Source organism: Callithrix jacchus, chromosome 7 (genome assembly GCF_049354715.1).
Source record: "Callithrix jacchus isolate 240 chromosome 7, calJac240_pri, whole genome shotgun sequence".
NCBI lineage: Eukaryota > Metazoa > Chordata > Mammalia > Primates > Cebidae > Callithrix > Callithrix jacchus.
The window spans coordinates 94,360,014-94,387,969 of record NC_133508.1 but is presented as its reverse complement, the minus strand read 5'-3'; the positions used below and the strand labels follow the sequence as shown (position 1 = coordinate 94,387,969).

General features: G+C 41.1%; 1 protein-coding gene across 30 annotated transcripts in view; it reads left to right on the top strand.

Annotated features, from left to right (window-relative positions):
• The window catches only part of DAB1 (DAB adaptor protein 1), a 1,273,242-nt gene that overhangs the window by 970,205 nt on the left and 275,081 nt on the right, over window positions 1-27,956 (top strand). For all 30 annotated transcript variants that reach the window (XM_078331967.1, XM_078331988.1, XM_035253001.3 and 27 more), the window contains one exon: window positions 3,411-3,613. In XM_078331967.1, coding sequence (XP_078188093.1) covers window positions 3,547-3,613 — 67 coding nt within the window. In that variant the 5' untranslated portion in view covers window positions 3,411-3,546. The remainder of the gene's footprint in view (window positions 1-3,410; window positions 3,614-27,956) is intronic.

Here is a 27,956-nt window from a genome sequence, read left to right as displayed (position 1 = left end):
TGCAGATTGTGTGAAACAAAGAAATATTATTGAAGCATTTCAAAATTCTAGGCAAGCCTGAATTTAACTGATAGGGTTTCACAGCTTTTACTGGGGAAAATGATTTGAGTTGTCACATGGTTTCTGGCCCTGGAGGACTTTAATCTCCTTAATTACAAAGAAGCGAATTTCCTAAATAATTTGGAGTTACTTCACAGCATTTGCTCAACCTCTGCCTTTTGGAAAATTAAAGAGGATGCTAAGGTCCACACTGTGGTACATTCTCTCAGTACTGTAGCTTCCTTACTTAAGTTTTTATTCAGAATAGGATGGTGGTTTCCTTTCATTATTGATATAGGGATGTACTTCAGAAATTCACAAGTAATGCTTGTAGTACTTGAACATAATCATATTTTGTTGAACAAGCGTCTTTGGAAGATAGGAGTAGGGAGATATGCTATATTGTGATTTATAAAGGTGAAGAAGAGAAAATGGCTCAAATCCAATCCAGTTTTATATACTGCCTTTAAAAAATTCTTGAAAATGTGTAAAATCCATATATTTAAGCTCCTTCCTGAATTTATAGATTAGGCACCTACTGTGTCCAAGACCAACATACTACCATTTCCTGCAATTCATCCTCAGAAAGCAAAATTAACTTGTATCAGTGTCCTCTTTTGTAAAGGGGAGATGATACAGACTTTCACATACCATGAAAGCCATGTGGTCTTGAGTAAGTGGCACAGGAATGTATGTGCCTAATATTTATTGAATGCTTACCAGGAAGCATGCCAGATGCTCTTCCAATCACAATAGGTGTGTGATGATACTTAATTGCCTCAGCAGCTTCCCCAGTGGGCACTATTATCTCCATTGTACAGATAAAGAAACTGAGGCAAATACAGGTTGAGTAACTTCTTCAGATCATGTGGCTTGTAAGTGGCTGAAATGAAGTTATCCAAAAATCAGATCATAAAATAAGTTGAGAGAGTCTGTTTTACTAGAGAGATCAGAACATCTTTCTGCCTGTGATATCTCTTTGAACGGAACCTTGAGGAGTCAATAAAATGTCAAGGCAGACTTGAGACAAGAGATTCCATAGAAAGATAGCAGCACAAGGAAAAACTGAGAAGATGGGAAAGTGCATTACCTCCCTGGTAGACTTTGTGCCTCCTTTTACTGGTTTGGTTGTTGAGTTCACCCCTCCTTGCTTTTACACATGCTGATCTTTCTGCCTGAAACAACCATTCATTCATTCATTCATTCATTCATTCTACATATATTTATTGAGAAGCTAGTGGTCCTTTCCCTTATCCTTTTGACAGAAACATAAATCTTCAAGATTTTACAGAGCAAGGCTTAAACTCTTTGAAGCTTTATTGAGTTTTCCAAGCAAAGATGAATTCTTGTACCTTGCTGCTCCAGGATGCCTGGTGTTTATGCCTGTTTTAGTTTTGGTGACATATGTGTATCACAGTCCCTTGCATGAGTGATACCTCTGTTAGACTGAGCTTCTTTGAGGACAGGAACCAGCCTTTGACTATGTGCTCTTGGCCAGCATGGTTACATGGCAAATGTCTATTAACGTGAATGAGCTAGTATTTGTACCTGGCCCATGGTAGATTCTTAGTAAATATTTGCTGCAATAAAATGGTAAATATTATTAACAAATTTAATTATGTTTATACATGACCAAGTTTTGTGATTCTGCAATCTCCCATTGATTGTTGTCTTGGAGACGAGGGGCTGGAAAGGGTGTGGGGGCTGGTGGCAAGGTATAGATTGATGGTACAAAAGTATTAGGATAAATTCTCATTTTCTATGTACAGTTTCATGGACTCTGTTTTACAAAGATGACTTTCTGTTTTTCTTAGTTGTAGCCTTAGGTTCACTAGATAAAGTACTTTTATTTGGGCTATTTCCTTTTTAAAAAATAGTTAGCTTATATATAAATAAAACAGCTTTCTTTGGACTAAGGTGATAATTTCCTCATATTTAAGCCTTACTACAATTTCATGTGGCTTTTATATTAGACTTTCTGTTAAGATTAACTAGATTGTCATGATTAAGAGGTTTGGGTCATTATTCTTTTTGAACTGAAACTGGCATTCGAGGTTGTCGTTTCTATTAAACTGTTCTAGATCTGTGGAATGAACTAAGAATTGGCTGCACAATTTGAAGATCCATTTCTAGTAGCTTTTTAAAAATATTTTTCAAAAGTGGAAATTGGTGAAATGTTTACTTTTAATAGAACTCTTAGATATAACTATCAGATAGTCACAGGAAAGGACTATTGTCAGAGAGAATATTGTACATTAGTTTAATTTAAATGAGATTGAGTGAGATATTATATGTAAAGCAGTAGCTAAGGGCATAGTATATAGTAAATACTACCTGTAAGTGAAGTGGTTGTATTTTCAATATTATCATTATTCTCTTCCTAGCATGGTGTCTGAATTTAATAGAACCTGGTATTATTCAATGCATATTTATTAGAGAATGAATGAATGAAATCTGTCTGCCTGTTTCTTTTCTTTTTCTCTGCACATTAAATGCTTGTCTGCTTTTATAGCTGGAGGAAAAGCTGACATAAAAATTGGCTTGCTGGAAAGTTTCTCAGCCCCATTTGTCACCTTACCCTTGGAGCCCAATTGTATGTCAACTCCATGTCCCCTCTGATGCCTGCCAGAGGGACAGACCACAGGTCACTTCCATATGATCTGCTTTTGCTGCCAAGGTGCTGATCAAGCTTGGCTGATGGATGGGTGCTCTCTTGTTGGAAATGTCTCCATGGGGCTGATCAGGACATACCTTTGCTATATTTTCTGGTTAGCATCTAATGCTTGAAAATAAGGAACGTAGAAAACAGAGTTGGGTTTTGTCCCTCTTACAAATCTAGACTTGTTTTTATTCTTTGAGACAGAGTCTTGCTCTGTCTTCCAGGCTGGGGTGCAGTGGCATAATCCTCGGCTCACTGTAATCTCTGCCTCCTGGTTCAAGCAATTCTCCTGCCTCAGCCACTCGAGTATCTGGGATTACAGGCGCTCGCTACCATGCCCAGCTAATTTTCTTGTATTTTAGTAGAGACGGGGTTTCACCGTGTTGCCCAGGCTAGTAGCAGACTCCTGAGCTCAGGTGATCTGCCCGCCTTGGCCTCCCAAAGTACTGATGACAGGCGTGAGCCACCACACCCAGCCAAATCTAGACTTTTAAAGATCTATTTTGAGTTACCTAGTTTGAGCAGTTTTGCCGCTAAGCCTGTCATTCCCTTTGCTGTATAAGCCTTGTCAATGTCATCATGAAGCCATGGGATCAGTTTTTGCATGAAGACCAAGATTTTGTTTGTATGTTTGCCAATTCACTTTTTGAAAAACTTCTGTTTAACTTCATAACAGTGATGATTCTGAATGTTCTCTTGCCTTGATTTGCAGCACTCAAAAAGAGTGAGTGAAATGTGCAGCTCAGAGTGTCGTTTCTGAAGGGAGGAGTCTTTCTCTTGGAGAAGAGTCCTCAATGAGCCTGGCCGAGGCCCGGGATCTGTGTGAAGTGGACTAAGGATTAAGTAGGATGTCAACTGAGACAGAACTTCAAGTAGCTGTGAAAACCAGCGCCAAGAAAGACTCCAGAAAGAAAGGTAGGGCTGAATTTGACCTTCTGTAGTGGCTAGTTTTCTGCACAGGAATGCGTTTTTAAATCTCTGGAATAATGAAAAGAAGTGTCTTTATGATCGCATATATTTTTAAATATTTATTTTGTGTGTTTTGTATTTATAATATAATAATGGAATGGTACTTCATTATTCTCCAGATAAAATCCAAAATGTTTCTCATAATATACAAAGTTCTTTTGCATATGCCTTCTCTCCATCCCTCCAGCAACATCTCTGCCTAACCACCCCACTTCCCTGTCCCTGTTTACCCTCCAGATGTTCTGTAGTGCATCTTTGCCTGTACCAGTGGTTGTCAGACTCTGACAGGACCAGAATCACTGGGAGGGCTTGTTAAAGCAGTCATTGCTAATGTTATCCCAAAGTTTCTGATTCAGTAAGTCTGCGGTAGGACCCAAGACTTTGCATTTAAAACAGGTTCCCAGGTAATGCCAGTCCTGCTGGTCCAGAGACCCTACTTTAAGAATCACTGGAGTCTTAATCCAGCCTGAAGTCCTTTTTTGTTGATCTTTTTTTTTTTTTTAACTGACCTTCTGCTTATTCACAAGGTTTGTATTTAGGAAAGCCTCCTGGGGGAGCCTTTTCTTACTCCCCAAATTGATGTAAATGTTTTTGTTTTTTTTCATTAGCACTTGGTTAATGTTTCATTTTATTAAAAACATCCTGCGTAAACTCCTTTGGAACTGTATGTTTTATTCACATTTTAAGTCTCAGCACTTAGAAAGTACTTGACAGAGAGGAGCCGAGATATCTGGCAGTGAAGATTTGCAGGCATAGTGTGATGATAAAGTAATTCTGTCACTTTTCGTGTTTTCTGGAGAATTTAGTCCCATGGTTTCAGGACCATGTTTTTCAGTAAGTTTCACCCCCTGTCAATTAAATATGAGCAACTTCTTTCTCTCTGTGTGTGTGTATTTTCTCCCTGTGGTTTCTGCTCGCTCTCCCTTGTTTTCTCAGCTGCATGGGAGGGGATTGACAGAGCTCTCTTTCAGGTCTCGAAGTCTGTCAATGTGGGCTTGCAAACCGGGATGCCCTTGACTATTTTGTATAGGCAGAGATTTGTTTGAGACATCACTGTGCCTGACCAGTTATGTTTTGTGATGGCATCTGTCTGACACTCTATATGAAGTAGGGGACATAACTGTAATATATATACAGCTCTTGGACAGCCAAAAGCCCAGGAAGGACTATAAATTTTGCTTTTGATGTTTATTTGAAACACAAATGTTTTAGAGACAGTCTATTTTATTCCCTAAAAATTAATATAAACTTTGTTTTCTGTGCATCATGGTCTAAGAGTAATAGGAAGTAAGCGGATGAAAGAACATGTCTTGGTAGACTGCTATGTGGAAAAAAAAAAAGGTCACAGAGCCCAGTATGTACTAGAATTCAAATGCTTTTTCAGTGGAAACTGACAAGTTATATTTTTGCCTCAAATTTAACCTTTCCACTAAACCTGCACTTTTGAATGCTTAATGCATTAAAAATGTTATCTTAGTGCATATTTTTCATTCTTAATTTTAACATGCAAAACCAGAAGCATTCTGCAGAGAGGATTCAGGTTTTTAGGACATTGGCTCAGTTGGGGATTTGGGATGACAGCATGAAGATGACCCTTTTAGAACCTCCTCATCCTCATGTCCTAAAAAACTCTGAAATCAGCATAAAACATATGTGATGAGTGTCCTCTATGGAGTGGTGAGTACCATGGAATTTGGGTAGACAGAGATGGATTCAAATTCTGGCTGTACCCACTTTCTCACTATGTCACCTTTGAAAGTTATTTAACCTGAGCCTCATTTTTCTCTCGTATAAAATGGATATATAATATTACAGACTTCAAAGGCTCACTATAAAGATCAATGAAAATAAGGCAAATAAAATACTTAATATATTACTTGGCATACATTAAATGCTCGACAAAGGTTAGTTGTCATTTTCCTCCTCTTTTTCCATCCTTTTCCTTTTCTATTTCTCTTCCCCTTCCTTCCCTGTCATCTTTCTCCTTTGTCCTCTCTCCTCTCTTTTCTCTTTTTCTCTTCCTTCATCATTCATCTTGTCTTAATTAGCTTGAGCTGCCGTAAGAAAACACCATAGACCTGGCAGCTTAAGCAGTAGAAACATGTTTTTCACAGAACTGGAGGCTAGAAAGTCTAAGATCAAAGTGCCAGCCAGTTGGTTCCTGGTGAGGATTCTCTTCCTGGCTTGTAGATGGTCATTTTCTCACCATGTCCTCACATGGTAGAAAGAGAGAAAACTCTTTCTTTCTCTTCTTTCCCACCACAAGAGCCCCACGCTCACAATGTTGTCTAACCATAAGTACCTTCCAAAGGTCCCATTTCCAAACATCATGCCACAGGGGTTTAGGGCTTCAACATACGGATTTGGGTGAAACACAGATATCCATAACATACCACATCTCCTCCTTCTCCTCCTCCCCATCCCCCATCCACTTTACCTGTATCATCATCACCATTACAGAATGTTTCTACTTATCCCATTTTATACCCAAGAGACCCTTGAAAAGTATATAGCTAATTTGTCCCAGAACAATATTGTGCAATTGTTTGTAAGTATGCAACAGTCATAATTATTATTCTCAATACATTTGCCTGGGCTAAGGTACATATACATTAAAAAGAGAGAGGGAGGCTGGGTGTAATGGCTCACGCCTATAGTCCCTGCACTTTGGCAGGCTGAGGCAGGAGGATCACTTGAGGTCAGGAGTTCAAGATCAGCCTGGTCAATATGGTGAACCCCTGTTTCCACTAAAAATATAAAAATTAGCTGGGCGTGGTGGTGTGCACCTGTAATCCCAGCTACTCTGGACACTGAGGCAGGAGAATTGCTTGAACCTGAGAGTCACAGATTGAGGTGAGCTGAGATCACACCATTATTGCACTGTAGCCTGGGTGACAGAGCGAGACTCGATCTCAAAAAAAAAAAAAAAAATAGATCCCTTGGATATATACATGCACACATATGTTCATTGCAGCACTATTCACAAGAGCAAAAACCTGGAACTGACCCAAATGGCTATCAATATGAGACTGGATAAAGAAAATATGGCACTTTTACACCATAGAATACTATGCAGCTATAAAAAAGAATGAGTTCATGTCCTTTGCAGGGACATGGATGAAGCTGCATTCTTAGCAAACTAACACAGGAATGGAAAACTAAACACCACATGTTCTCACTCATAAATGGGAGTTAAACAATGAGAACATATGAGAACATAACACACTGGGGTCTATCCAGGATGAGAGGTAAGAGGAGAGATAGCATTAGGAGAAATAACCTAATGTAGATGATGGGTTGATGGGTGCAGCAAACCACCATGGCACATGTATACCTATATAACAATCCTGCACATTCTGCACATGTATCCCAGAACTTAAAGTATATATATTAAAACACACACACACACACACACACACACACAGAAAACATGCAGGTAACAATATTAATTCATTTCTTGTTGTTCAGTTTTAACAATGTAATAATATTTCATTAAACAAATGTTGCTAACTTGGATGAAATTAATACAACTTTAAAAGGAATAAACAGTTTGTATACTGATATTGAATCTTGAATGTAACCCAGGTTGTTAGGCTCTTTTATTACTAATACTTTCTCCATCTCTGCTTGGATTTTCTATGGAGACAGCATATAACCTGCAAATAAGTTTCTCAGAAATCCTTTAGTACTTACATCCTTTTCTGTCTAATTGGCTGGATCTGTCATTGTCAAATTCAGTGAGAGTAAATGTCCTTATCTTGTTCCTGATTGCTTCTAGATTACATTTAAGTGATGTTTGAGTTTTTACTAAAGATATTTTTCTGGCTGGGCATGGTGGCTTATGCTATAGTCTCCGTACTTTGGGAGGCTAAGATGGGTGGATCACTTGCACTTACAAGTTTGAGACCAGCCTGGGCAATATGGTGAAACCCTGTCTCTACAAAAAATAGCCAGGCATGGTAGCATGTGCCTGTAGTCCCAGCTACTCAGGAGGCTGAGTTGGGAGGATGTCTTGAGGCTGTGAAGTGAGGTTGCAGTGGGCCAAGATTGCACCACTGCACTCCAGCCTGGTCAATAGAGCCAGACCTTGTCTCAAAAAGAAAAAAAAAAAAAAAAAAGGATACTTTATTAGTTCCACTTTATGTATATTTTCTAGGAAGTATTTTTTAATTCTAAATTTGCACGTTGAATTTTATTGTATGCTTTTTCTGTATTCAATGATTATACATATTTTTTCCTCTTATAATTTATACTGTGGTAGATTTAATTGACAGATTTTAAAATCTTCATTTCTGGAATAAATCGTACTTGGTCATAATGGTATTATTTTCTACACCCTGGTGGATTTGATCTGTTCGGTTAAGGAATGGTTTTTGTATCTATATTTATCAGCAAGATTAGTGTATAACTTTCTTTTCTTGGACAACCCTTGTGTCTGGTATTAGTTAATGTTATATCCTTATATAATGATTTTTATCAGTTAATGTCATATCCTCATGATTTTTGACAGGAATGAAACACTGAAAAAAAAAGAAAATTAGCTGGGTGTGGTGACACATACTTGTTGTCTCAGCTACTCAGGAGGCTGAGGTGGGAGGATTGCTTGAGACCAAGATATCAAGGCTACAGTGAGCTGATAGCACTACTGCCCTCCAGCCTGGACAACAGGGTGAGACCCTGTCTCCCACCCCAAAAAAAGGAGCTGGGGATGCCTTTGTTTCTAGAACTTTCCCTGTCTCCATGTCTCCTCTTGGCCCAAACTGGGGAGAGGGGAGCTGAACTGTTTTCCTCTCCATCAGGGACAGTGTCATCATCAGCATCACCAACTGTGCCACCAGTGTCTATGCTGGCTTCGTCATCTTCTCCATCCTCGGCTTCATGGCCAATTACCTGGGCGTGGACGTGTCCCGCGTGGCAGACCACGGCCCTGGCCTGGCCTTCGTGGCTTACCCTGAGGCCCTTACTCTGCTTCCCATCTCCCCGCTGTGGTCTGTGCTCTTCTTGTTCATGCTCATCCTGCTGGGGCTGGGCACTCAGGTTCAAGGTGTGGGACATGGGCCGGAGGGTAGGGAAGAAAAAAAAAAAGGAATGAAACACTGAATAATATTTAGGACTCTTTCTGGAGAATGTTATCTTTTTTTACAGTTATTTAACTTCTTAAAAGCTATGTGTGTTTATTGCTGAAAACAGAAAAGACAGAGTAATCATGCTTCCCATAAAAGAAAAATAACTACTATTAATATTTTAAGTTACATCCTTCGGACTGACCTTCCAGCATAAAATGTGGTTGACATTATACTCTTCTTACAACTTTATGTCCTAGTTTGTTATTTGACATAAGTGCGTTTTCCATATTACCTGATATTACAAAGTAGAAGTGGTTTTTCTCCCCCCTCTTATTAATATTTAGATGGCTCCTGGGACAGGTATTTTAATTCTTGAAAAAGAATACCTGACAATGTGGGTCATCTATTGTGGGAAAAAGTGGCATAAAGAAAGTTAAGAGGCCTTTACAGTTCCTCACAAACTTATCACCCTCGTTCTTTAAGCCAGGGTGTTGAAAGCAAGCCAGAAGGTTTCAAATACAAGTCATACAGGGGAATATTTCACCACAAAATGGGTTTCTAGACAGGCTATTTGTGAAATGTAACTAGAGTATTCACAATTCAAATAGGGGATGCAAGTAGTGAAAAATAAAGTTGTTTTTTTCATTTTGTTTTTATTGGATTGTGTCACCACGCATAAAGCTTGTCAAATGGTGTCCATTCCAGAAGTGGAATTTGATGGAGGGCCCAAGGAAAAGAATGTATATTTTCAGGTTCGTTACCAGTCATCAAAGGAGGACAGTCAGTTGATACTATTCTTGTTATTTGTCATCTCTTATTAGGGCACCCAGTGGAAGATCATGGTAGAGGAATGTGTCCCATGAGGAACAGACAGATATTTCTGGGGGCAGTGCCTGGAGTTTTCCAGTTAGTGCCAACTGGCAGCTTAGTGTAGTGGAAAGAGTACTGACTTTGGAGCACAGCAGAACTGGGTTTTAGTTCTAACTCTCCTCTTTATATGCTGTGTAACAAAGGCGGGTTATTTAGCCTCCTTGAGCCTGATTTCTCTTATCTTTAAAGGGAGGGGTGTGTGTATATGAATGTAGGTAAATACTTCCACTTGTCATTAGAAAGGTGAGGGGGCCAAGTGCAGTAGCTCATGACTGTAATCCCAGCACTTTAGGAGGCCTAGGCGGGTGATCTCCTGAGGTCAGGAGTTCAAGACCAACCTGGCCAATGTGGTGAAACCCTGTCATTACTAAAAATGCAAAATTAGGGCATGGTGGCAGGTGCCTGCAATCCCAGCTACTTGGGAGGGTGAGGCAGGAGAATCACTGAAACCAGGAGGAGGAGGTCGCAGTGAGCCAAGATTGTGCCATTGCACTCCAGCCTGGGCAAAAGGAGCGAAACTCCGTCTCAAAAGAGAGAAAGAGAGTGAAGAAAGAGGAACAGGAGGGAGGGTGGGAGGAAGAGAAGGGAAGAGAAGGGAGGGAGAGAAAGAAGGAAGGAAAGAAAGGAAGGCAAGGGAGATACTGTGGGTAAAGAACTAGCTTGTTGGGGTCTGCAGTGTAGCGTGGCTTAGTGTTAATGTTCTGTCCTCTTCTTTCTGAGATCACAGTTCACTATTACCTCCTTATTTTCTAGAAACATCTGGAAATCATGTAACTTTTTACTTTCCTTATATTTCATGTTAGTGCTGTATCCAGAGATCATCAGTTAACAACAATGACAGTGACAAAATCTACCTTCATATTTTCTCCCAGGAGAATTTTGGCTCCAAGAATCAAGGGTTTAATGGGATTCAGGAGAAGTCAGTGATCACAGGGCAGATGCCACAGCTTTGGAGTCATATCAAACCGAGTGTGAAGCCTCTGTCCCTTGCAGCTGTGCTCATTTTTGGAGGGTTCTTGAAAAATTCTAGTCAGTTTAGGGTAAAGAATGCTTTCAGTAATGCCACACTCAGGTTCATGACTGCTCAACTGGTCATTAGCCCTAGGAAATAATTTCCGCTAACATTGACTTACAACATAGGAGCTTATAAATTGCCGTCATATTGATTATCTCATTAGATCATCAGGATCCCGAGAGATTAACTTTTAAAGGAAACAATCTTTTTATCAGGCATATTTGTCATCACTTCTGTATGTTACTCTTGTCCTGCAGGAGAGGCAGCCTGGGGTCAGTCAAGATACTGGGTATTTGGCTTCATACTTTAAGCCCACCACTTTCAGGTGGTCTAACTTCAGATAAGTCACCTCTCCTTTTTATTTTTTTGAGACAGAATCTTTCTCTGTCACACAGTCTGGAGTGCAGTGGCGCAATCTCAGCTCACGGCAACCTCTGCCTCCCATGTTCAAGATACTCTCCTGCCTCAGCCTCCCAGGTAGTTGGGATTACAGGCCACACCACCACACTCGGCTAAATTTTGTAATTTTGGTAGAGACGGGATTTCACCATGTTGGCCAGGCTTGTCTCAAACTCCTGACCTTGTGATCCACCCACCTTGGCCTCCCAAAGTGCCAGGATTACAGATACGAGCCACTATGCCCAGCCAAGTCACTTCTACTTTTTGAGCTTCACTTTTCTCAGCCGCCAAATGGATGTCGACATATTTGCTTGGCCAATTTTGAAATGTAGGAGGGGCATCATTAATTAATTAGTTCTTTTGTTCACAAACATTTATGCAGCCCCAGCATGAGCCCAGCCTATGCTTGGTCTTCTGAAGAGCAAAGAAATGCCTTAGAAGGAGATTCTGACTCATCTACACTGTAGTTAAGGAACTGTTAGCTAGGAGGATAGGGCGGCGGGGGTGCCTTCAGATTATTATGTCTTTTCCTTCTCTGAAAAAATATTGTGTTTCTACTTTACTGCTTTTGTTCATTCCCAATCTATTACTATTCGTAAAATGCGTAAGGTTTACTTTGACTCCGTTTATTGTTATTAATTAAAATATTTTATATTTATCAAAATGAGGACAATTCTTATTAAAATTCTTTTCATTGCCTTCCTGACAAAAAGCAAGTAAATTTTAATTTTAGTAAACACAAGTAACACAATACTCTGAAAGTCTGTATAGATTAAAACATGAATAACTTCTCTGGAAGTATATAAAACATTATATGCTTTTTCTGGAAGTATATAAAACGTATATAAAACGTTATAAGGAGTTAATTTTTGGTGGCAGAACAGAGCCCGGTTGTCACAGATGGGTCTCAAGTGGAGAATGACTTGCCAGTGGTCACTCTGCTGGCCTGGCAGAGCCAGGGTTACAACCTGTGAATGGCTTGCTGGCTGGAGCTCCTTCAACTCAATAGATCCCAAACAACATATACGTTCTTTGGATTCACCTCATTAACCTCTCAGGGTGTTTGCTTCCTCTTCCTTTTAATGAAGGCTTCTGAAAAGAGACCATGTTTTAGAATTAGATAATCTTAAGTTTGAGTCAAGGCTCGGCACATTTTCTACTCATCTATCTTGGGCTAGCTACCTAATCTTTCTGGGTCTCAACTTCTTCATCTGTAAATTGTGAATAATAGTAGTTCCTATCTTAGACTATTGCAGTGAAGATTTCATGAGTTCGCAAATGTAAAAAACCTAGCACCAAACTCTATACGTAGAATCAAGAGGAAGAAATATTCCTTTCCGTTGTGGCCCCCAACTCCCACCACCTCTGAGAGGAAGCACATGTCTAGTGGTATACAAAATATAGAGAGATAGAAGGTATCCTTTTCTCTAGAGGAATATGGGGTTGTTGGTAAGAAAAAGAAACTCTTCAATGGTTACTTGCTCCAAGAATAACTGAGGGAATGAATAGAAAGTACAAAGGAAAATGAACCATGTCGTCAAGCTGCAAAGATGTATTAATAGCCATCATGTATGCTTCCTGCATGTGAGCCATTTTAGATAAATTGTCCCTAATGAGCCTAACTCTTACATCACCCCATTGAAAACATAAGAAAATAATGTTTAGAGAGGTCAAGAGACTTGCCCCAGGTCATGGGACTTATCTGCCTGAGTTGCCGTACCAGTGCTGAAGTCTGTACTCTCTTCCCAGAATGCATTCTGTGGGTTTGCCCTGTGGCTTGATGCTGGAGAGTTGGAGAATGTGAAAAAATGATAGGGGCTATACTCTTCTGAGGGGAGGGGAGCATAGAAGCTGATTAGCTACATCATGTAAAATTTATGGTGCTGTTGTGTCTGGGCAGGGTTTTGGTGAGCTATTCATTCTATATGAACTCTGTGATTTGTAAGCTTTAGAAATTCAAAACCAAGGATTTAATTATAAGAAAAGATAAATTTCTCTGAGGTTGATCAATAAAGCTCTTGGGCTAAAGGGTTTGGAGGCAGGGAGTAATGTTTTGGGGCCAAGCAGTTTACTTCTTTATGGTAAGACTGATCCTGTGATGTGCTGTGGTGAAGAAAGACTTCTGTATTCTCTGTGGTCACATGGTCATAAATTTATTACAGGACAGTTCATTTCATGTGGTCATTCTCTGAAGATGAATTGTTTCAGGTTTAATTGGTGACTTAGTTCAGGACCTCATTCTAACTGGTTCCCTTGCTAGAAGTCAGGCTTTCTCCAAACTCACCTTCATAGCTCCTCTCCTCCTTGAACTTCTTCTGCAACCCTGGCAGCATACACCACAGGACAATACATCATGCCCTTTGAAATATGGTTCCCGTCTCTTCTGTCACTCTACTTCCTCCCGCCCTGAGCCACAGTAAGCTTTAGGTCCCAGGCCTCACCTCTGTGGCTTTTGTGCAGACAGTGATTTCCCTTTGGATAGTGCTCTTACCCTGTGCACTTGGCAGCTCCTGTTCATCCTTCAGCACTCAGTCACCTTTTGCTTAACATTGTGAGCTTCCTAACGTCCTCAATTAATTAATCACTGATTATCAATTTATGTGACCTTCTACATATCTTTCAAATCTATTCATTCCTCCTCTCCTCACTGCCCCCCGCTCCACCCCAAAGGTAGTTCAGGCTACCTTCATCTCCCATCTGGATCATCCTAGCACCCTCCTAAATAGTCTTCAGGTTTTCACTGATGTCCATCTCCAAGCCATTCTTGGCAATGCTCACTAATGTGGAGATTTAATCAGATTACACTCCTGCGTAAAACCCTTTGATGAGTGCCTCCTCCTGCTCTCATGAAAAAGTCCACACTGCTTATCATGGCATCAGAGAGCCGCTGTCTGGTCTGACCCCTCCTTACCTGTCCAGGCACATTCCTCACCACCACTCTTGCCAATCATACTTCACCATGTGGTCCCACTGAATCAATTTCAGTTCCCTGAGTCTTCCATGTTGATTTTTTATACTTGGGGTTTTGTACATGTTTTTTCTTCTCCTGGGAATGCATTTCTCTTTATGTGTTTCGAAGCTAACTCCATGTATTCTTTAGTTTCAAGTTAAATATTACTTTTCTCCAGAAATGCTTTGGTGACCCATTGCAGCCCATCCACATGCCCCCCAGTTGTGGGTCATGACCATCCTGTGTGCTCTCAACCACTTTGCATTTTCTCCATTATTTAAATAAGGTTTATTCTCTTTATCACTTACTAGGCTGGAAGATCTGTGAGGACAGAGACTGTGTCTGTTTTGTTAGCTACTTTACTTCTGCCACTAAGGACAATGTTGCAAAGTGTATGGAGCAATGTTTGTTGAATGAATAAGGGAGTAAATGAATGAACCTATGGCCAGGAAAATCTTACCTGAGTCCCCTGGATTCTAAGGAGTCTCACAGCACCCTGTACTTACTAAAATAATCATACTTTTCCCATTTTTTTCTGTAATTAGGTTTCTGTTTTCTATGTTATGCCATTAGCTGTGAGTTCCTTGCCTAGTACACTTGGCACATGGCAGGTACTTGGTAAATGTTTGTTGAATTAATTGTTATATAGTGTAGGGGAGAATGATTTACACAAGGAGAAAGAAAAAAAAAATCTCCCCTAAGAGCTGGCTCTTGAAATTCTTATTATGTGGCATTCAAAATTCCTACAATTCAGAGAGCTACTTCTCCTTTTGTTATGTGTGTCCAATCATGTCTGGTGCTGTAATTTAGCGTGATGTAGGCCATATTGGTAGTAAGAGCTATAAGATTTGCCATATTAGTTCATCCCACTGCTTCATTAAGCTCAGTGTGCTGCCTCTGGCAGTGGCTGGGCCTGAATTTTGATGTTGGGAAGAACAAAGCCCTTCACATTAGTCCTTCGAGTCCTTGATATGCTGTGAGTCAGGTTAAGTATATGCTCTTTCTTGGAGCTGGAGAGTCTTTGTCTTTGCAGATAATCAGTAAATGACCCGGAGAATAGGGTTTTATTATCCCTGTGAGTTTGCTGTGCAGACAGTGTTCTCAGGTGTGCTGAGATTTCAGCAGTCTCCTCCTACTGCAACACACCTTCTAGGATGGTCAGAGTACACATGTTTGTAAGACTGAGTGTTTCTGCAGTACATCAAGAGAACACACATAGATCAAAGGCAGAGGAGAGAGTAGACGTGAAGGCGGAACCAATATCTGTTGTTTGTGTGTCCTTTTGTCTGTGTTTTCTCATTTAAGCTTGAAGATAGCCTTTAGACAAGTACTCTCATTTTACGTAAGGCACAACTGAGGCTCAGAGAGGTACATGGCTTACATGGGGTCACACAGGCAACAGACCCATTTACACACAGATCTTTCTAACCTAACCCCAGAGCCTGTCCACGTTCTTAACACTGGACTAAACTCTCTACTGAATGATATGTCCTCTTACCAAATACTAGGCTGTGCTTGCACTGACAGACATCTTCCTACAGGCTCCAAAGACATCTTCCTACAGGTTCCAATAGTAACAGCTTTAGGTTGATATGGCCTCAGCAAGAGGAGGGAATGATGGTAAAATATGTTGTGTAGTTAGAAAAGAAGTTAAAAAGCCATGAGAAGTCCCTTCACTTCACTTCTCTGGTCTGTGGCCTGCAGAAGGTTACTATGTACAAGCCTCCACCTGATTGAGAAGGAAACATTTTCTAGATATAGAAAAGGTAAAGTGAAAACAAACTTGAAGGATCTTGACTACGTATAAATTGAAATGTACAATCAGCCCTTTGCATCTGTGGGTTTCACACCTGCGTATTCAGTCAACTGGGGATCAAAACCTGAGGTTGTGTAGGGCTAACTGTATGTGTTTTCCATCTGAGGTTGTTTATCCATTTATCCATTAGTGAACATTTGGGCTGCCTCCACCTCTTGGCTATTGTGAATGATGCTGGTATGAAATGAGTATACAAATATCTCTTCGAGACCCTGGTTTCAATCCTCTTGGATGTAAAGTCAGCCACCCTTCATATCTGAGGTTTTGCATCCATTGATTCAACCAATGTTGGATGAAAATATTGGGCAAAAAATACAACAATTAAAAAATAATACAAATTTTAAAAAGCAGTATGTAGAGATTACATAGCATTTTCTTTGTATTAAGTATTATAAGTAATATAGAGATGATTTAAAGTACTCTGGAAGATGTATGTTGGTTGTATGCAAATGCTGTGCCATTTTATATAAGGAACTTGAATATCCTTAGATTTTGTTATCTATAAAGATCCTGGAACTAATCCCCTGTGAATGTGGAAGATATTATATTAAAGGAAAACATCATTTCTATCTCTTAATTTGGAGCAAGCACTATAAAAGTGCAGACCAGGAAATTTTGCAGATTCCCCAAATCTATGAATAATATCATCAGCCTAGTTCACCTCCCAGTGGGCATCCCCAAATCTGAAATAATAACGAGGTTGCTGGTGATAAAGTTAGCTAGTCTCTGTCAGCAATAACCAAGTATCAGGAAATATACTCAAACCTTTACACGTACTTTCTCACTCAGATCATTCCTTTGAGGTAGCTGCTTTTAAAAAATCTCAAGTTTACAGATGAGGAAGTTGAGAAGCTGGAAAGGTGACACGAAGTCAAGCTGTAAGAACTGTAGTGAGCAGTTCTGTCTCACTAATCAACGCAGCAAATGATATCTGTCTTTTCAATATACCTGGCACAATGTGAACACATCGCCCTGCTCAGCCCCCTTTAAGCTTGCATGAGTTTGCTTCAGCTCTCCTCCAAACCTGGAAGAAGTTCGCCTCTCTTCTGCCTGCCAGGGTCCACCTGCTTCTTTGAGACTCAGCTCAGATAGCACTGCCATGGAGCCCTTTCATAGCATCCCTCTCCTTCCATGAAATTACGCTTTGTGATTCTCAGGGTACTGTCTTCACTCTATTTGAAGCTCTTCTTCCTTTCTTCTGCTCATTAGGATTCCATTTTATACCCCTTTCTTCCCTTCTGTATTGCGTGTTCAGCTGATCCTTAATGGCAACGACTGTGTCTTTTATATCATTATATCATCTCGAAGCTGGGAGGAAGAGAAGTAAAGATGTATTAGTGGAATGTTGGAAATGACATTAATGATGTGACTACAAAATGTCAGGTAGAGAATGCAATAACTTCTAAAATCGTCACAAGATAATTATGAGTTTGATAATACTCCCATTTTACAGAAGAAAAAGCATTTTAAGTTAGAATATGTTCAAAGTGACCCACCAGGTAAATAGAAGGACAGGAATTTTTATTTGGATCTAACTGATCCAAAGCACAGCTCTTTTCACTACACCATGCTGTTTCCCAGCAGAGACCATCAAATAAAACCCCAGAGAAAGCTCACTTCCTAGGGATCTGGTTCCTGTTGTAAAATGGTAGCTACAGATGCAATTTACCTTTATAAAGAATTTATATATCATCGTTGCAGATTCACATTCCTTAAATTTGGGATCACCATCATTTGAGTCTTTCAGCCTTCCCTGGCTGGCAATACCGCTCTAGGGAGAACTTGCATTCTAATTGTTAAACCAGAGGCGAGACACACCATGCAGGCACTTGCATTGGAAGAAGCCCAGCAGATGATGAATAGCAGACCTGAATCTTATCATGTATTTCAGGATGATGTACGGGACTGTTGGAAACTGCCTTTGACAAATGTGCACGGGAAGGAGAATTATCTCCAACAATGAAAAATGTTCTTATTATGTGATCCTAAAAAGGATCAGGACCCCTATCATTGGGAAAATGATCATGCCCGTATCCCTTATTAACAGTGATACAGAAGCGTGTGCTAAAGACATTGGATGTCATCCTAAAGCAGTGATGGATAGTCATGAGAGCCGAAATCAGGTTGGACTTATGAAAGGTAGCTTGATGTTTGATGGCAGGTGGGAATCGTGCAACTTGCTAAGGTCTCTTTTAGCCCTTGCTTCTTGAGGCTCTGCAAGACTTGTTTCTGCTATTTTAGCCAGTGCCCAGTGGCGTTTGGTCGGGTTGAGGCTGTGATTAAATCGTAGAAGGTACATGATATATATGTTTGTGAGAAATAAAACCATTTCCATAGGGAGAAGACTAATGCACAAGGCATTTTAATTCCGTTTATTTTCTTATTGTATATGAATAGAGTCAGAGAAATTTAGTATCCTGCTGACTGCTAGAAACTAGCAGAGTTAGGATTGAAACCCCAGCCGTCTGATTTCAGAATCTATACTTTGTTGACCATAGTAGCTTCTAATAAATAACTTCCTGGTTAGAGTTCAAAATCGTGGAAAATGGAACTGCTAAGAACTTATGTGAAGGTGTCTATCACAGACTTTAGCACATAGTAGGTGATCAAGAGATGCTACTCAAATCAACAATTGTCAACATGTTAATATTGTTAAGAGCTGAGTGATGATTAGAGAGTCCTTTGAGTTCTTCCTTTCTTCCCTCCTTTTTTTTTCCTTCTCCTCCCTTTCCTTCCATCTTTCCTTCATTCAGTTTTTGAGCACTTTTCAAAACTAGGCAGAATACTGGCCACAGAAGATGACAGAGAAGTCCTGGGTTCAAGTAACTTAATATCTAATGTGAAATTCAGACAAATAAGAAACAATTATAGTTTATTATAGTAAGCTGAAATCACTTAGCAGAGATAACTAACTATCCAGGGACTTCCCAGAGGTTGTGAGATTTAATAAACATTCTTAGGGTTCAGATTTATTTATTTATTTTTTGCTTAATGATGTGAAATATCTCCTGTTATTGAAGACATTGTCTACTTATTGGATATAAACCCCTGCTGTGAAAAACAAATCCTACCCTATCTCCAGTGAAAGAAAGACTAGCAGATTAGAAATCTTGCTGGACAATAACTTGCTCCTGCTTCTTCTAGAGTAAAAGCTACTTCACATTATAAACATATTTTATTCATTTTGTGTTACGCATAATATATGTTCATTAAACATTTGTCCAACAATAGTCTATATTAAATAGGTAATTCTTTGGCCTTTGGCCTACATTTACCTATAATCAGTAATTTATATTCAAGTAGTTTTTCTTTGATGTTTTGAAGTAATGATTACAGCGGTTTCTCCTCCTGCTCACAAAGTTATAGATTGCAAATGGATTTTGTGTAATTTTCCAATCCTGGTCGATTTTAATGGCTGCCTTGAGCACTATGGATAATATTCCGCAATCATGTCCTGGCCTTGAGTGAGCACGGTTAACACTTAGGTTTATTTTCTTTCAGTATTTTTTTTCTGCACACTACCGTGTGCACACAGGTGTGTAAATACATGTCATCTTGCCTTATCCTACTGTGTGTTTAATTCTGTATTACTTTTTCACTAAACCTCACAAATTAAGGTATTCCCATATCATATAGTTTTTGCAGTTATCATTTTGCTAAGGGATTTAATTTTCTTTAGCTTTTTCTCACAAAACCTCTCTCCCAACCCTTCTGTCATTGTTGCCATTTTTATTGGTGCATTCCTAAACTTGTCAAATCTTGCTTAAGCTGTGGTGTTACGGAACTGCTTTTAGCAGTTGATGGTTTATTTCTATTTTCATCCTTGAACTCATGCAGTGTTTACCTTCTGTGTTTTGTGGGCAGGGGAAGATGCTAACTTGTTCTCCGGTGGTGAGACAAAAACAGACTTTGGGGTGGGCTCCCCTTTGCGGGCATGTCAACCCTGGGGACCACCACTCCAGTAAAGCACTGGAATTAAGATTTGCCAACGGATGGCTGTGAGCTCGAGTGTGTTGCTGTTCGTATCTTTTAACCTGAGCTTATCAACTTTAATATGTTGTCCTGTTGTCTTGTTTTTTTTGGTTCATCTGTTTTAATGTGATGAAATGTAAAAACAGAGCTTAGTTTTGTCCCCTTACAATGACTTCAGGGGTTTTTAGCTGATAACCTACCCTTCATCTGTTAAGGATTCGAATTTTAAACAGACAAAAATATGTTTTTCTAATATCTGTCATCAAGTGATTAGTGCAACTACTTAGTCCCGGTCGTCTTTCCTATTCTTGGTAGATTTATTTTCTCTTCTTAGAATTCTACTGCTGCCCTCTCTGTCTGGGAGACTGGAGATGTCATTTAAACATTGCTTATTAGGATTCCATTATTTGTCTCTCCTATACCATCAGCTAAATCAAAAAGTCAGACAGTGTTTTTAAATTGCAAATTTAAATGACAATTTATAGACCAGGTCTACTGGAAATTTTCTGTCCTTGGTATCCATCATTGCTTGTGAGTATATAGTTTTATATTCTCTCTGTCTCTCTTTTTCTCTCTCTCCTTTTCTCTTTATCTTCTTGAGAGCACAGCACACATATCCATCAGAAGGATTAAGACTGCTTGCAATCAAACAAAAGTGCAATAAAGATCTAGGAAGGAAATGAAGACAAACACCTATCTTAGACCTTGTTTACATATTAGTTCTCTTTCTCCTCCTCATGCTTCCTTGCCTCTTAAAGAGGAAACTTGTGTAAGTCACTTTTTTAAAAGCAGTTAAGCCCATGGCTTAGATTTTAAAAAAATAGGCTTGGTGGAGTGGCTCACACCTGTAATCCCAGCACTTTGGGAAGCTGAGGCAGGCAGGTCACCTGAGGTCGAGCATTTGAGACAAGCCTGGCCAATATTGTGAGACCCCATCTCTACTAAAAATACAAAAAATTAGCTGGGCATGGTGGTACTCACCTGCAGTCACAGTTACTCGGGATACTGAGGCAGGAGAATCCGTTGAGCCCAGGAGGCAGAGGTTGCAGTGAGCTGAGGTTGCTGCACTCCAGCCTGGGTGATAAAGCAAGACTCCACCTAATTAAAAAAAAATCACTGAAAGCCTGGAATATGCCAGATACTATTATTTCACTTAATCCACATGAAAAACCAATAACAATATGCTACTATTATGATGGCTAATATCAGACACCGTTGTGTGTGTTTTTTTGTCTTAACTCATGTATGATACTCACCTGGATTTTTAAAAGAGGAAACTGAATTTGTGGGAGGCAACTTTGTCAGGGCCTACAGCTGAACAAGTGACAAAGCATCAGCCTCTGACTTAAAACATTGTCTACCACACTAGCTTCTATCTTATTTTCAGTAAGAGAATTCGTGGGCTGTTTAGTATCTCTGCTTTATAAGAATGACAGGTTGTAAAGTCTTCTCACTATGCATAGCTGAGTTTTAATTTTTAGCAGATTGGGTTAGAAGAGGGTGGCTTTAAACCTTGAAATCATCTTCTTTTATCGGTCCATTTTCTCTGGGATCAGAGTAGATTGGCAAAGCATTATGATCTTCCATTTCAAAGCTGAAGGATTATCCATCTCGATGGGTGAAGTCATCTCTAAAATCCTTCTGAAGCCAGATACTGAGGTTGGTACAGTTCAGAAAACGCCTGTGGTACCCAGAAACTTCAGTGAGGAAAATTAATAGGGTAAAGTTTGCATCTGGAAGGCCTATGTGTAAGAAGTGGTCCCACCACTGACACTGGGTCAGACTTTTCATTTCCAGCAGGGGCTTGAAGGTCTTTCTGTTCAGTCTCAACCCACTAGGCTCCAATGTCAATGGGGAAGTCGAGGGCTGGTGAGATTCTAATCATAGAATAGAGGAGGTGAGGACGGGGAGGAAAAGATATTCTCATATCAGTGAGAAAAATTGGGGATGGAGCCGAGGTGCCTAGGGGAGCCATCAGACCAGAATGCATGTTTGACTCGAGTGAAGAAGAAACGAAAGAAGGAAGGCTGGGTGGATGCATCTTAGACTTTGGCGCCGTCCTAAGGCAACTTCAGCAGGGTCTTCATGGGGTCCTTAAGCCAAAGTTGCTCATCAGAGGAGTTCCCTGTCTCCTGGGAAAGGGCCTTCCTGAGAATCCTGTCCTGCTTTATCACTGGCTGGGAATGGCCTATGGGAAACATGTTCCTCTTGCAGACATGGAGATGGGTGTCTGAATGAAGCAGGTAGAACATTTGGTTAGTTCCTTTCCCTGTTAGAGGAGGTTGGCAAGGTACATTCTCATGACCTCGGCATTAAAACAAATGGATATACTCAAAATACCCAAATATACGTTTCTATGAGACATTCCCTCTCGCTTCAACTCACCACCATCTGGTGTAACCAGACCATGCCACATAGGCAAAGATGGGTTTTTTTTTCTCATGCCAGCCCATGCCACATAGGCAAAGATGGGTTAAAAGGTGGTACAAATAGAAATTGAGGTCCCAGAGTCTTTGGTCAGTTAGCCTAGAAATTTCCAGGACATTGTGACCTTTCATACTCTGCAAGGGCTGAAATGAGGAGAATAGAAAGCAGCTACTACTTTGATAACCAGGAAGGAAGCCCTGATATTCTTTCCACACATTTCTCATATCTTCTTATCACAGACAAAGGAGAATGCTCATCTTGCCACCAGGCTATCCTGACCCCTACTGCCCTACGCTCTCCCCCCTGTGCTAGGAAGGCTGAAAGTCACATTTCTTGAATACCTTTCTGATGGCCAGCCACATGCATAGAAGCCTTATTTAAATATACTCTCTTAACACAATAACCAGTGAGGCAGGTATCCCTCAGAATAGAGCCCAGTAATTGTATTATTGTCTTGAGGGTTGTTAACTTGAACAGTCACAGCTCTGCCACTTACTTATTAAGCTATGTGGCCTGTAGCCGTTTCCAAATCCTCTAAGCCTCCCTTTCCTAACATGTAAGATGTGAGTGATAGGATCCATCTCTCAGACAGTTCAGACCAGCTGAAATCATGAGTGTAGGTGCCTCACTTTGGTATATAGTGAGCTGCTAGCTTACTGCTATTGTTACTAGGAGAAAACTAAAGCCCAGGCAGCATGGCTGATTCTTAGGACTCTAAGGTTTGTGAGAAGTGGTATGTGCAGGCTTGTTTCTGCACATCCATCCTGCCTGGATCTGTGCTAGAGGTGGCAATACAGGAGATGCCCACTTCAGCTTTCCTGACTTTTAGAAAGTTCCAGCTCAACACCTGAGTGTCTCCAAGCACGTGGTACTACTTTATGGCTTTAAGGCTGAATGCTCAGCCTTCACACTGGCCTCCTCTGGAATCATGCAGTTGTTTAGAACATAACCCCTCATGAAAGAAGCAATCTGGAAAGCTGGCTCTCCCGAGGGCTTGGAGCCCTGCACTAGAAAGTCAAACACCAACATCTCCCTTTGGGAGTCTCTCCAGATTTGCTTATCTTTACTCTTTTCAGACACCTGCTTCATGCGTCTTCCTCCCTGTGTTCAGACTCACCTTTGTTACTGTGCTCAAGGCCAGCTCTGCTGGCTTCTTCATCCAAGATCCCAACTGCACCTCAGTTACAGGGTTCCACTTCTAGATTTTAGACAGTGAAAATCTGTAAAGCTCAGCCCCTCTCTGATGGTGGCCACCTATAGTGTATCAAAGAGTTTGGGACAATCAGTGTGACAGTAGTGATTACAGCCCACCCTGCAGATGATTGGTAGGAGGGGTGAGGCATGTAATGAATTTGTACGACTATCAAACAAAAATTAGCCTAGATGGCACTTCCTCCAGGAAGCCTTCCTGGACCCAGCCAAACACAGGTAGTTAGACCCTCTCCTGGACTACTTGGATACTGATCTCTAGTGTAGTAGCTCTCACAGTGTGCTGTACTTGCCTCATCCCTATGTCTGTCTCCCTACTAGACCATGTCCCCTGAGGGCAGGGATGGGAGCCAGTTCCTCTTCACTGACCCTATGACGCCTAGTGTTTTCCAACGTGGAGCCCAATACCTGTCACAAAGTAGGTGCTCAGTAAGTCTTTACAGGAAGTGAGTACACTATCGGGGAAACAGACAAAGAATTGCACCACACAATGAGAAGTACTTCCCAGTGGCAACACAAAACAATCCTCCTGCCAAAACCTGTTGTTTTTCCCTTCAAAGGACAGTAAACACCAGTGAGACAGAGGCACAGTTCCAGTGCAGCTTTTCGCATACAGTCATGTTCTGTTTCTTTGATCCCAAACTGCTTTAGGTTTTGAATCTTAAAGAGCCTGCTGCAGCTACCCACTTAATAGCCATCCGGCACCACACATTCATGCCAGTTAGGTTGGGAAAGATGAAAACTTGGGGGACTTAATAAGCTGAGCTGGCACCTGTTCACTTATCACTCCAGCCCACATCTTGTGAGCTGCTTACATCAACTGGATGGTGTCAGCTTTAACCTTTCTGGGGAAAGGCTAACAAGCATTTTTGCATCAGCATCTTCCAACTTTCAGTTTACTTTGGGTGACTGACCTAAAGATTATGGAATGAAAGTCTCTGGAAACCTGGACTCATCCTGTACCCACACTTCCTTACCCAGCCTAGTCCCTGCTCATTACCGATGATGGTCTGGGTTGTGGAGGTGGCTCAGGTGTGACGTTTCCAACAGGCCCAAGTTTGAATCCTAAACCTCCCTTGCAGGAGGTGTGTGATAGGGCCAAGCATGATGCCTGACACTAATAGGTGCTCAGTGAGTATTGGTGGAGGGAGGCTCACTCAATACATTGCAATACCACAAATGAGGGTGTCCACTCTGTGAAGACACTCCTCTGTTCATTGCAGGGTCACCAGCAGCTACATCAGTGCCTGGTACCTAGTAAGTGCTCAGTAAGTATTTGTTGAATGAATGAATGAATGAATGGACAGATGATGAAGAGTATTTAGGAGCTTTAGCAGGAGAGACCTGGATTTGAACCCTGCTTTTCCTACATCTGAATGTGGTGAATATGAGCAATTTAATTCTCACTCAGATTTGGGTCCTTCATCTGTGATAAGGAAGAAAAATCAATCCCTCTCCTGGTTTGGGCAAAACTATGAAGCATTTAGTATGCTGTCTGTCACATGGTAAGTACTAAACACATAGATATTCTTAGCAACTTTTTAATTAATGGAGTAACTTTAAATAAATTGATACATTGCAGCCTATTTATGAAGTAAAAATATTACTATCACACAGGGCTCTTATGAAGAATAATGCAATATGGTATGCAGAATATTTGAATGCTCGGCATAGGCTCGGGGCTCACTAAATGGTGGATGATGTCATCACCGTTAGAAGACTTGGAAGGGTTGGACAATAACCACACACCTCCCAGAGTGGCGTGCAGGAGGAAGAGTGGATGTTTAGAGAAGAGCTTGTCTGTAGCTCTGGGATGTAGCAGAAGCTTTTGTGGGCAGACATCCAGTGCTCTGGCTTTCCTTTGCCTTTCACCCTGAAAGAACTCGGGCTTTTCAAAGGGATCCCAGACTGTATTGTCAGACATTCACCTAGCAAGCTGTTCTTTTCAGCAGATCGACTTTTATAATTCTCATGACCAAACGCCAGGCCTTCTTTGCCCCAAACCTCTTAATCCTTTGATCTTGTCTCAGTCACAGGAAATGATTGTCTGCTACCTCTTGCCATACATGACTGAGGGAGGATTACTGGGCAACAACCTCAGTCCCTCTCCAACCTTCCTCTCCCCCATCTGCCAGTCACTCCCTAATGTGAAATCCTCCTCATCTCCCTGGTCTCTGGAAAATATCCTCAGGGAAAAAAGAGCTAAGCAAGTTGGAGTGAAGTAAAGAGCATCTCAGGGTGAGAGGTTGGAGGGAGTATTCAGAAAGGAGTGAAGGAGGGCGTAAATTTGAATATCCTACATCATTAAAGGAAACCTAGGCGGGGCGCGGTGGCTCACGCCTACAGTCCCAGCACTTTGGGAGGCCGAGGCGGGTGGATCACGAAGTCAACACATCGAGACCATCCTGGTCAACAAGGTGAAACCTAGTCTCTACTAAAAATAGAAAAATTAGCTGCACATGGTGGTGCGCGCCTGTAGTCCCAGCTATTCGGGAGGCTGAGGCAGGAGAATTGCTTGAACCCAGGAGGCAGAAGTTGCGGTGAGCTGAGATCGTGCCATTGCACTCCAGCCCAGGTAACAAGAGCGAAACTCCATCTCAAAAAAAAAAAAAAAGAAACCTGTCCATGTGTTCAGGTAAGCAGAGATGCCCCTGGACAAATCTATGTAAGGCCTCATTGATATACCTGCCTGACCATCATATTTGTTCTGTTAGTGGCCAGGGAACGGGGTGACAGCTTCAGCGGCCTCTTACCAAAACGGAGACACAGAGTATGAATGGCTTGCTTTAGACCACAGGGTAAGCCAATGACATCTTTAAGACAGGGTCCCAGCTTCTTTTGATTGTGGTGAATTCTTCTGTCAGCAAGAACAAGGACTGAGAAGTTAGACAGATCTGGGATGCTGGTCACTCAGATTCATCCTGCATCCCTGCATGGCAAGGCTTTCTGTATATACCAGGGAGCTGAAACTCCACTCCTGACTAGGGATTGGGATGTCAGATCAGCAAATGGGAGGTGCTGGTGGGAGATTGGAGGGTGGGGCAAAAGGAGAGGTCCAGCACTTCTTCCTCTCCACTTCCAGCTGTGGCTCTGACAGCAGCTGTGTCTCCTCTGTGGATCTAGTTACTGCGGGCGGCTGCCCTATCTCCATCTCCCTAGAGTAAATCCATCATGGCTCCAGCCAGCTTCCAGCGTCCCATTTCCCTGACTCGGTCACAGCACCTACTTCTTTTGTTTCTCTAATCCCAGGGCTGGTAGCACCTTCCTGCTCTTGCCAATCCTTGGATCACTTCCTTTTTCCCTGGCTTTTCAGCATTTCCAATAACATTGTAAAGGTTCCTTACAGTAAATTCTGTGTAGAGCTGGGAAGTGCTCAGTTTGCCTCACTGGCTCTTGACAGATCATCTATGTTTGAATCCTAGCTCCACAAGCTACTTAACTTGTGAGGTCTCTTTATTCACTCATAAAATTGGGATTTTAGAATTAGAGATTCTATATATGTGGAACCTAACAGAGGGCTTGGCACAAGAAGGTATTTAATAAGTGACAGCTCTTCTTACTTTATTACAAGTCATTTAGGAAGAGAGTAAGGTGCTTTCAGGGAAGAAACCTGGCCTTTTTATGTTCACCTCCTAGCAGGATGTCACACACTTATTAAAGGAAATAAACTTAATAAATACAATTATATATCTCACTGGAATGGGTTGGATGAATTGAGAGCCTGCCAATATCATTCTGGGACTTTTAAAGGAGGATTCTAAAAGAGTTATCTGGATTTTCTAGTGACGTTATATCGATATTTTCACATGGGAAGCCCACTTCAAATGTTAATTGCCATGAGGTTAACAACAGAGAAGGTCACAGCAGCCTTTGGAAGATGCTTCCTGCCACAGCATCGTCGGTGTTTTGTTCTGTTTTTCTGTCACTATGTCTTCCTCCTCCCCAGAGTGGTTGTCAAAGCTGAATCCCTCAACAGTTCCCAGTGATTGTGGCTGCACCCCAGGTGCACACCGCCTGTTCCCTGCATCAGAACTCTTAAGGGAGTGGCCAGATGCTTCTTGCTTTGTGCTAGGGAATTGTAAGGTTTCATTAGTCACACTTGCTAAAAGTGTAAAACCTCTGGTGGGCTTGTCGAACATGGCAAAATCCCTACATGTAAATATTTATGGATTAGGAATCAAATATTAAATATTTACTTCAGCTTCTTGGAATTATAAATGATTTAATAAACCCTGTGGGGAGTTGGAATGGCTTTGGGTTAAAACCAACTCTTATGTATAATTGTTTTCTCAGCCCCCGACTCTCTTATAACACAGCAGCCTGCGAGAGCATGAGATATCTATAGAAAAGACAGAGAGCCCAGCTATCAAGTTGGGATTTGGTTCATTTACCTTATTTTCCCTTCTCTGTTGCCCGATACATGTTTTGGAGTGGGCATTCATTCAATACCATGATAGTTAAATCCATGCCCTGCGGTGCTCTGGCTATCAGTCCTACTGTGCAGTGCAGTGACCTGGAGCATTTGTCAAACAAAAACAAAACACAGGTGCTCCCAAATTCAGAAA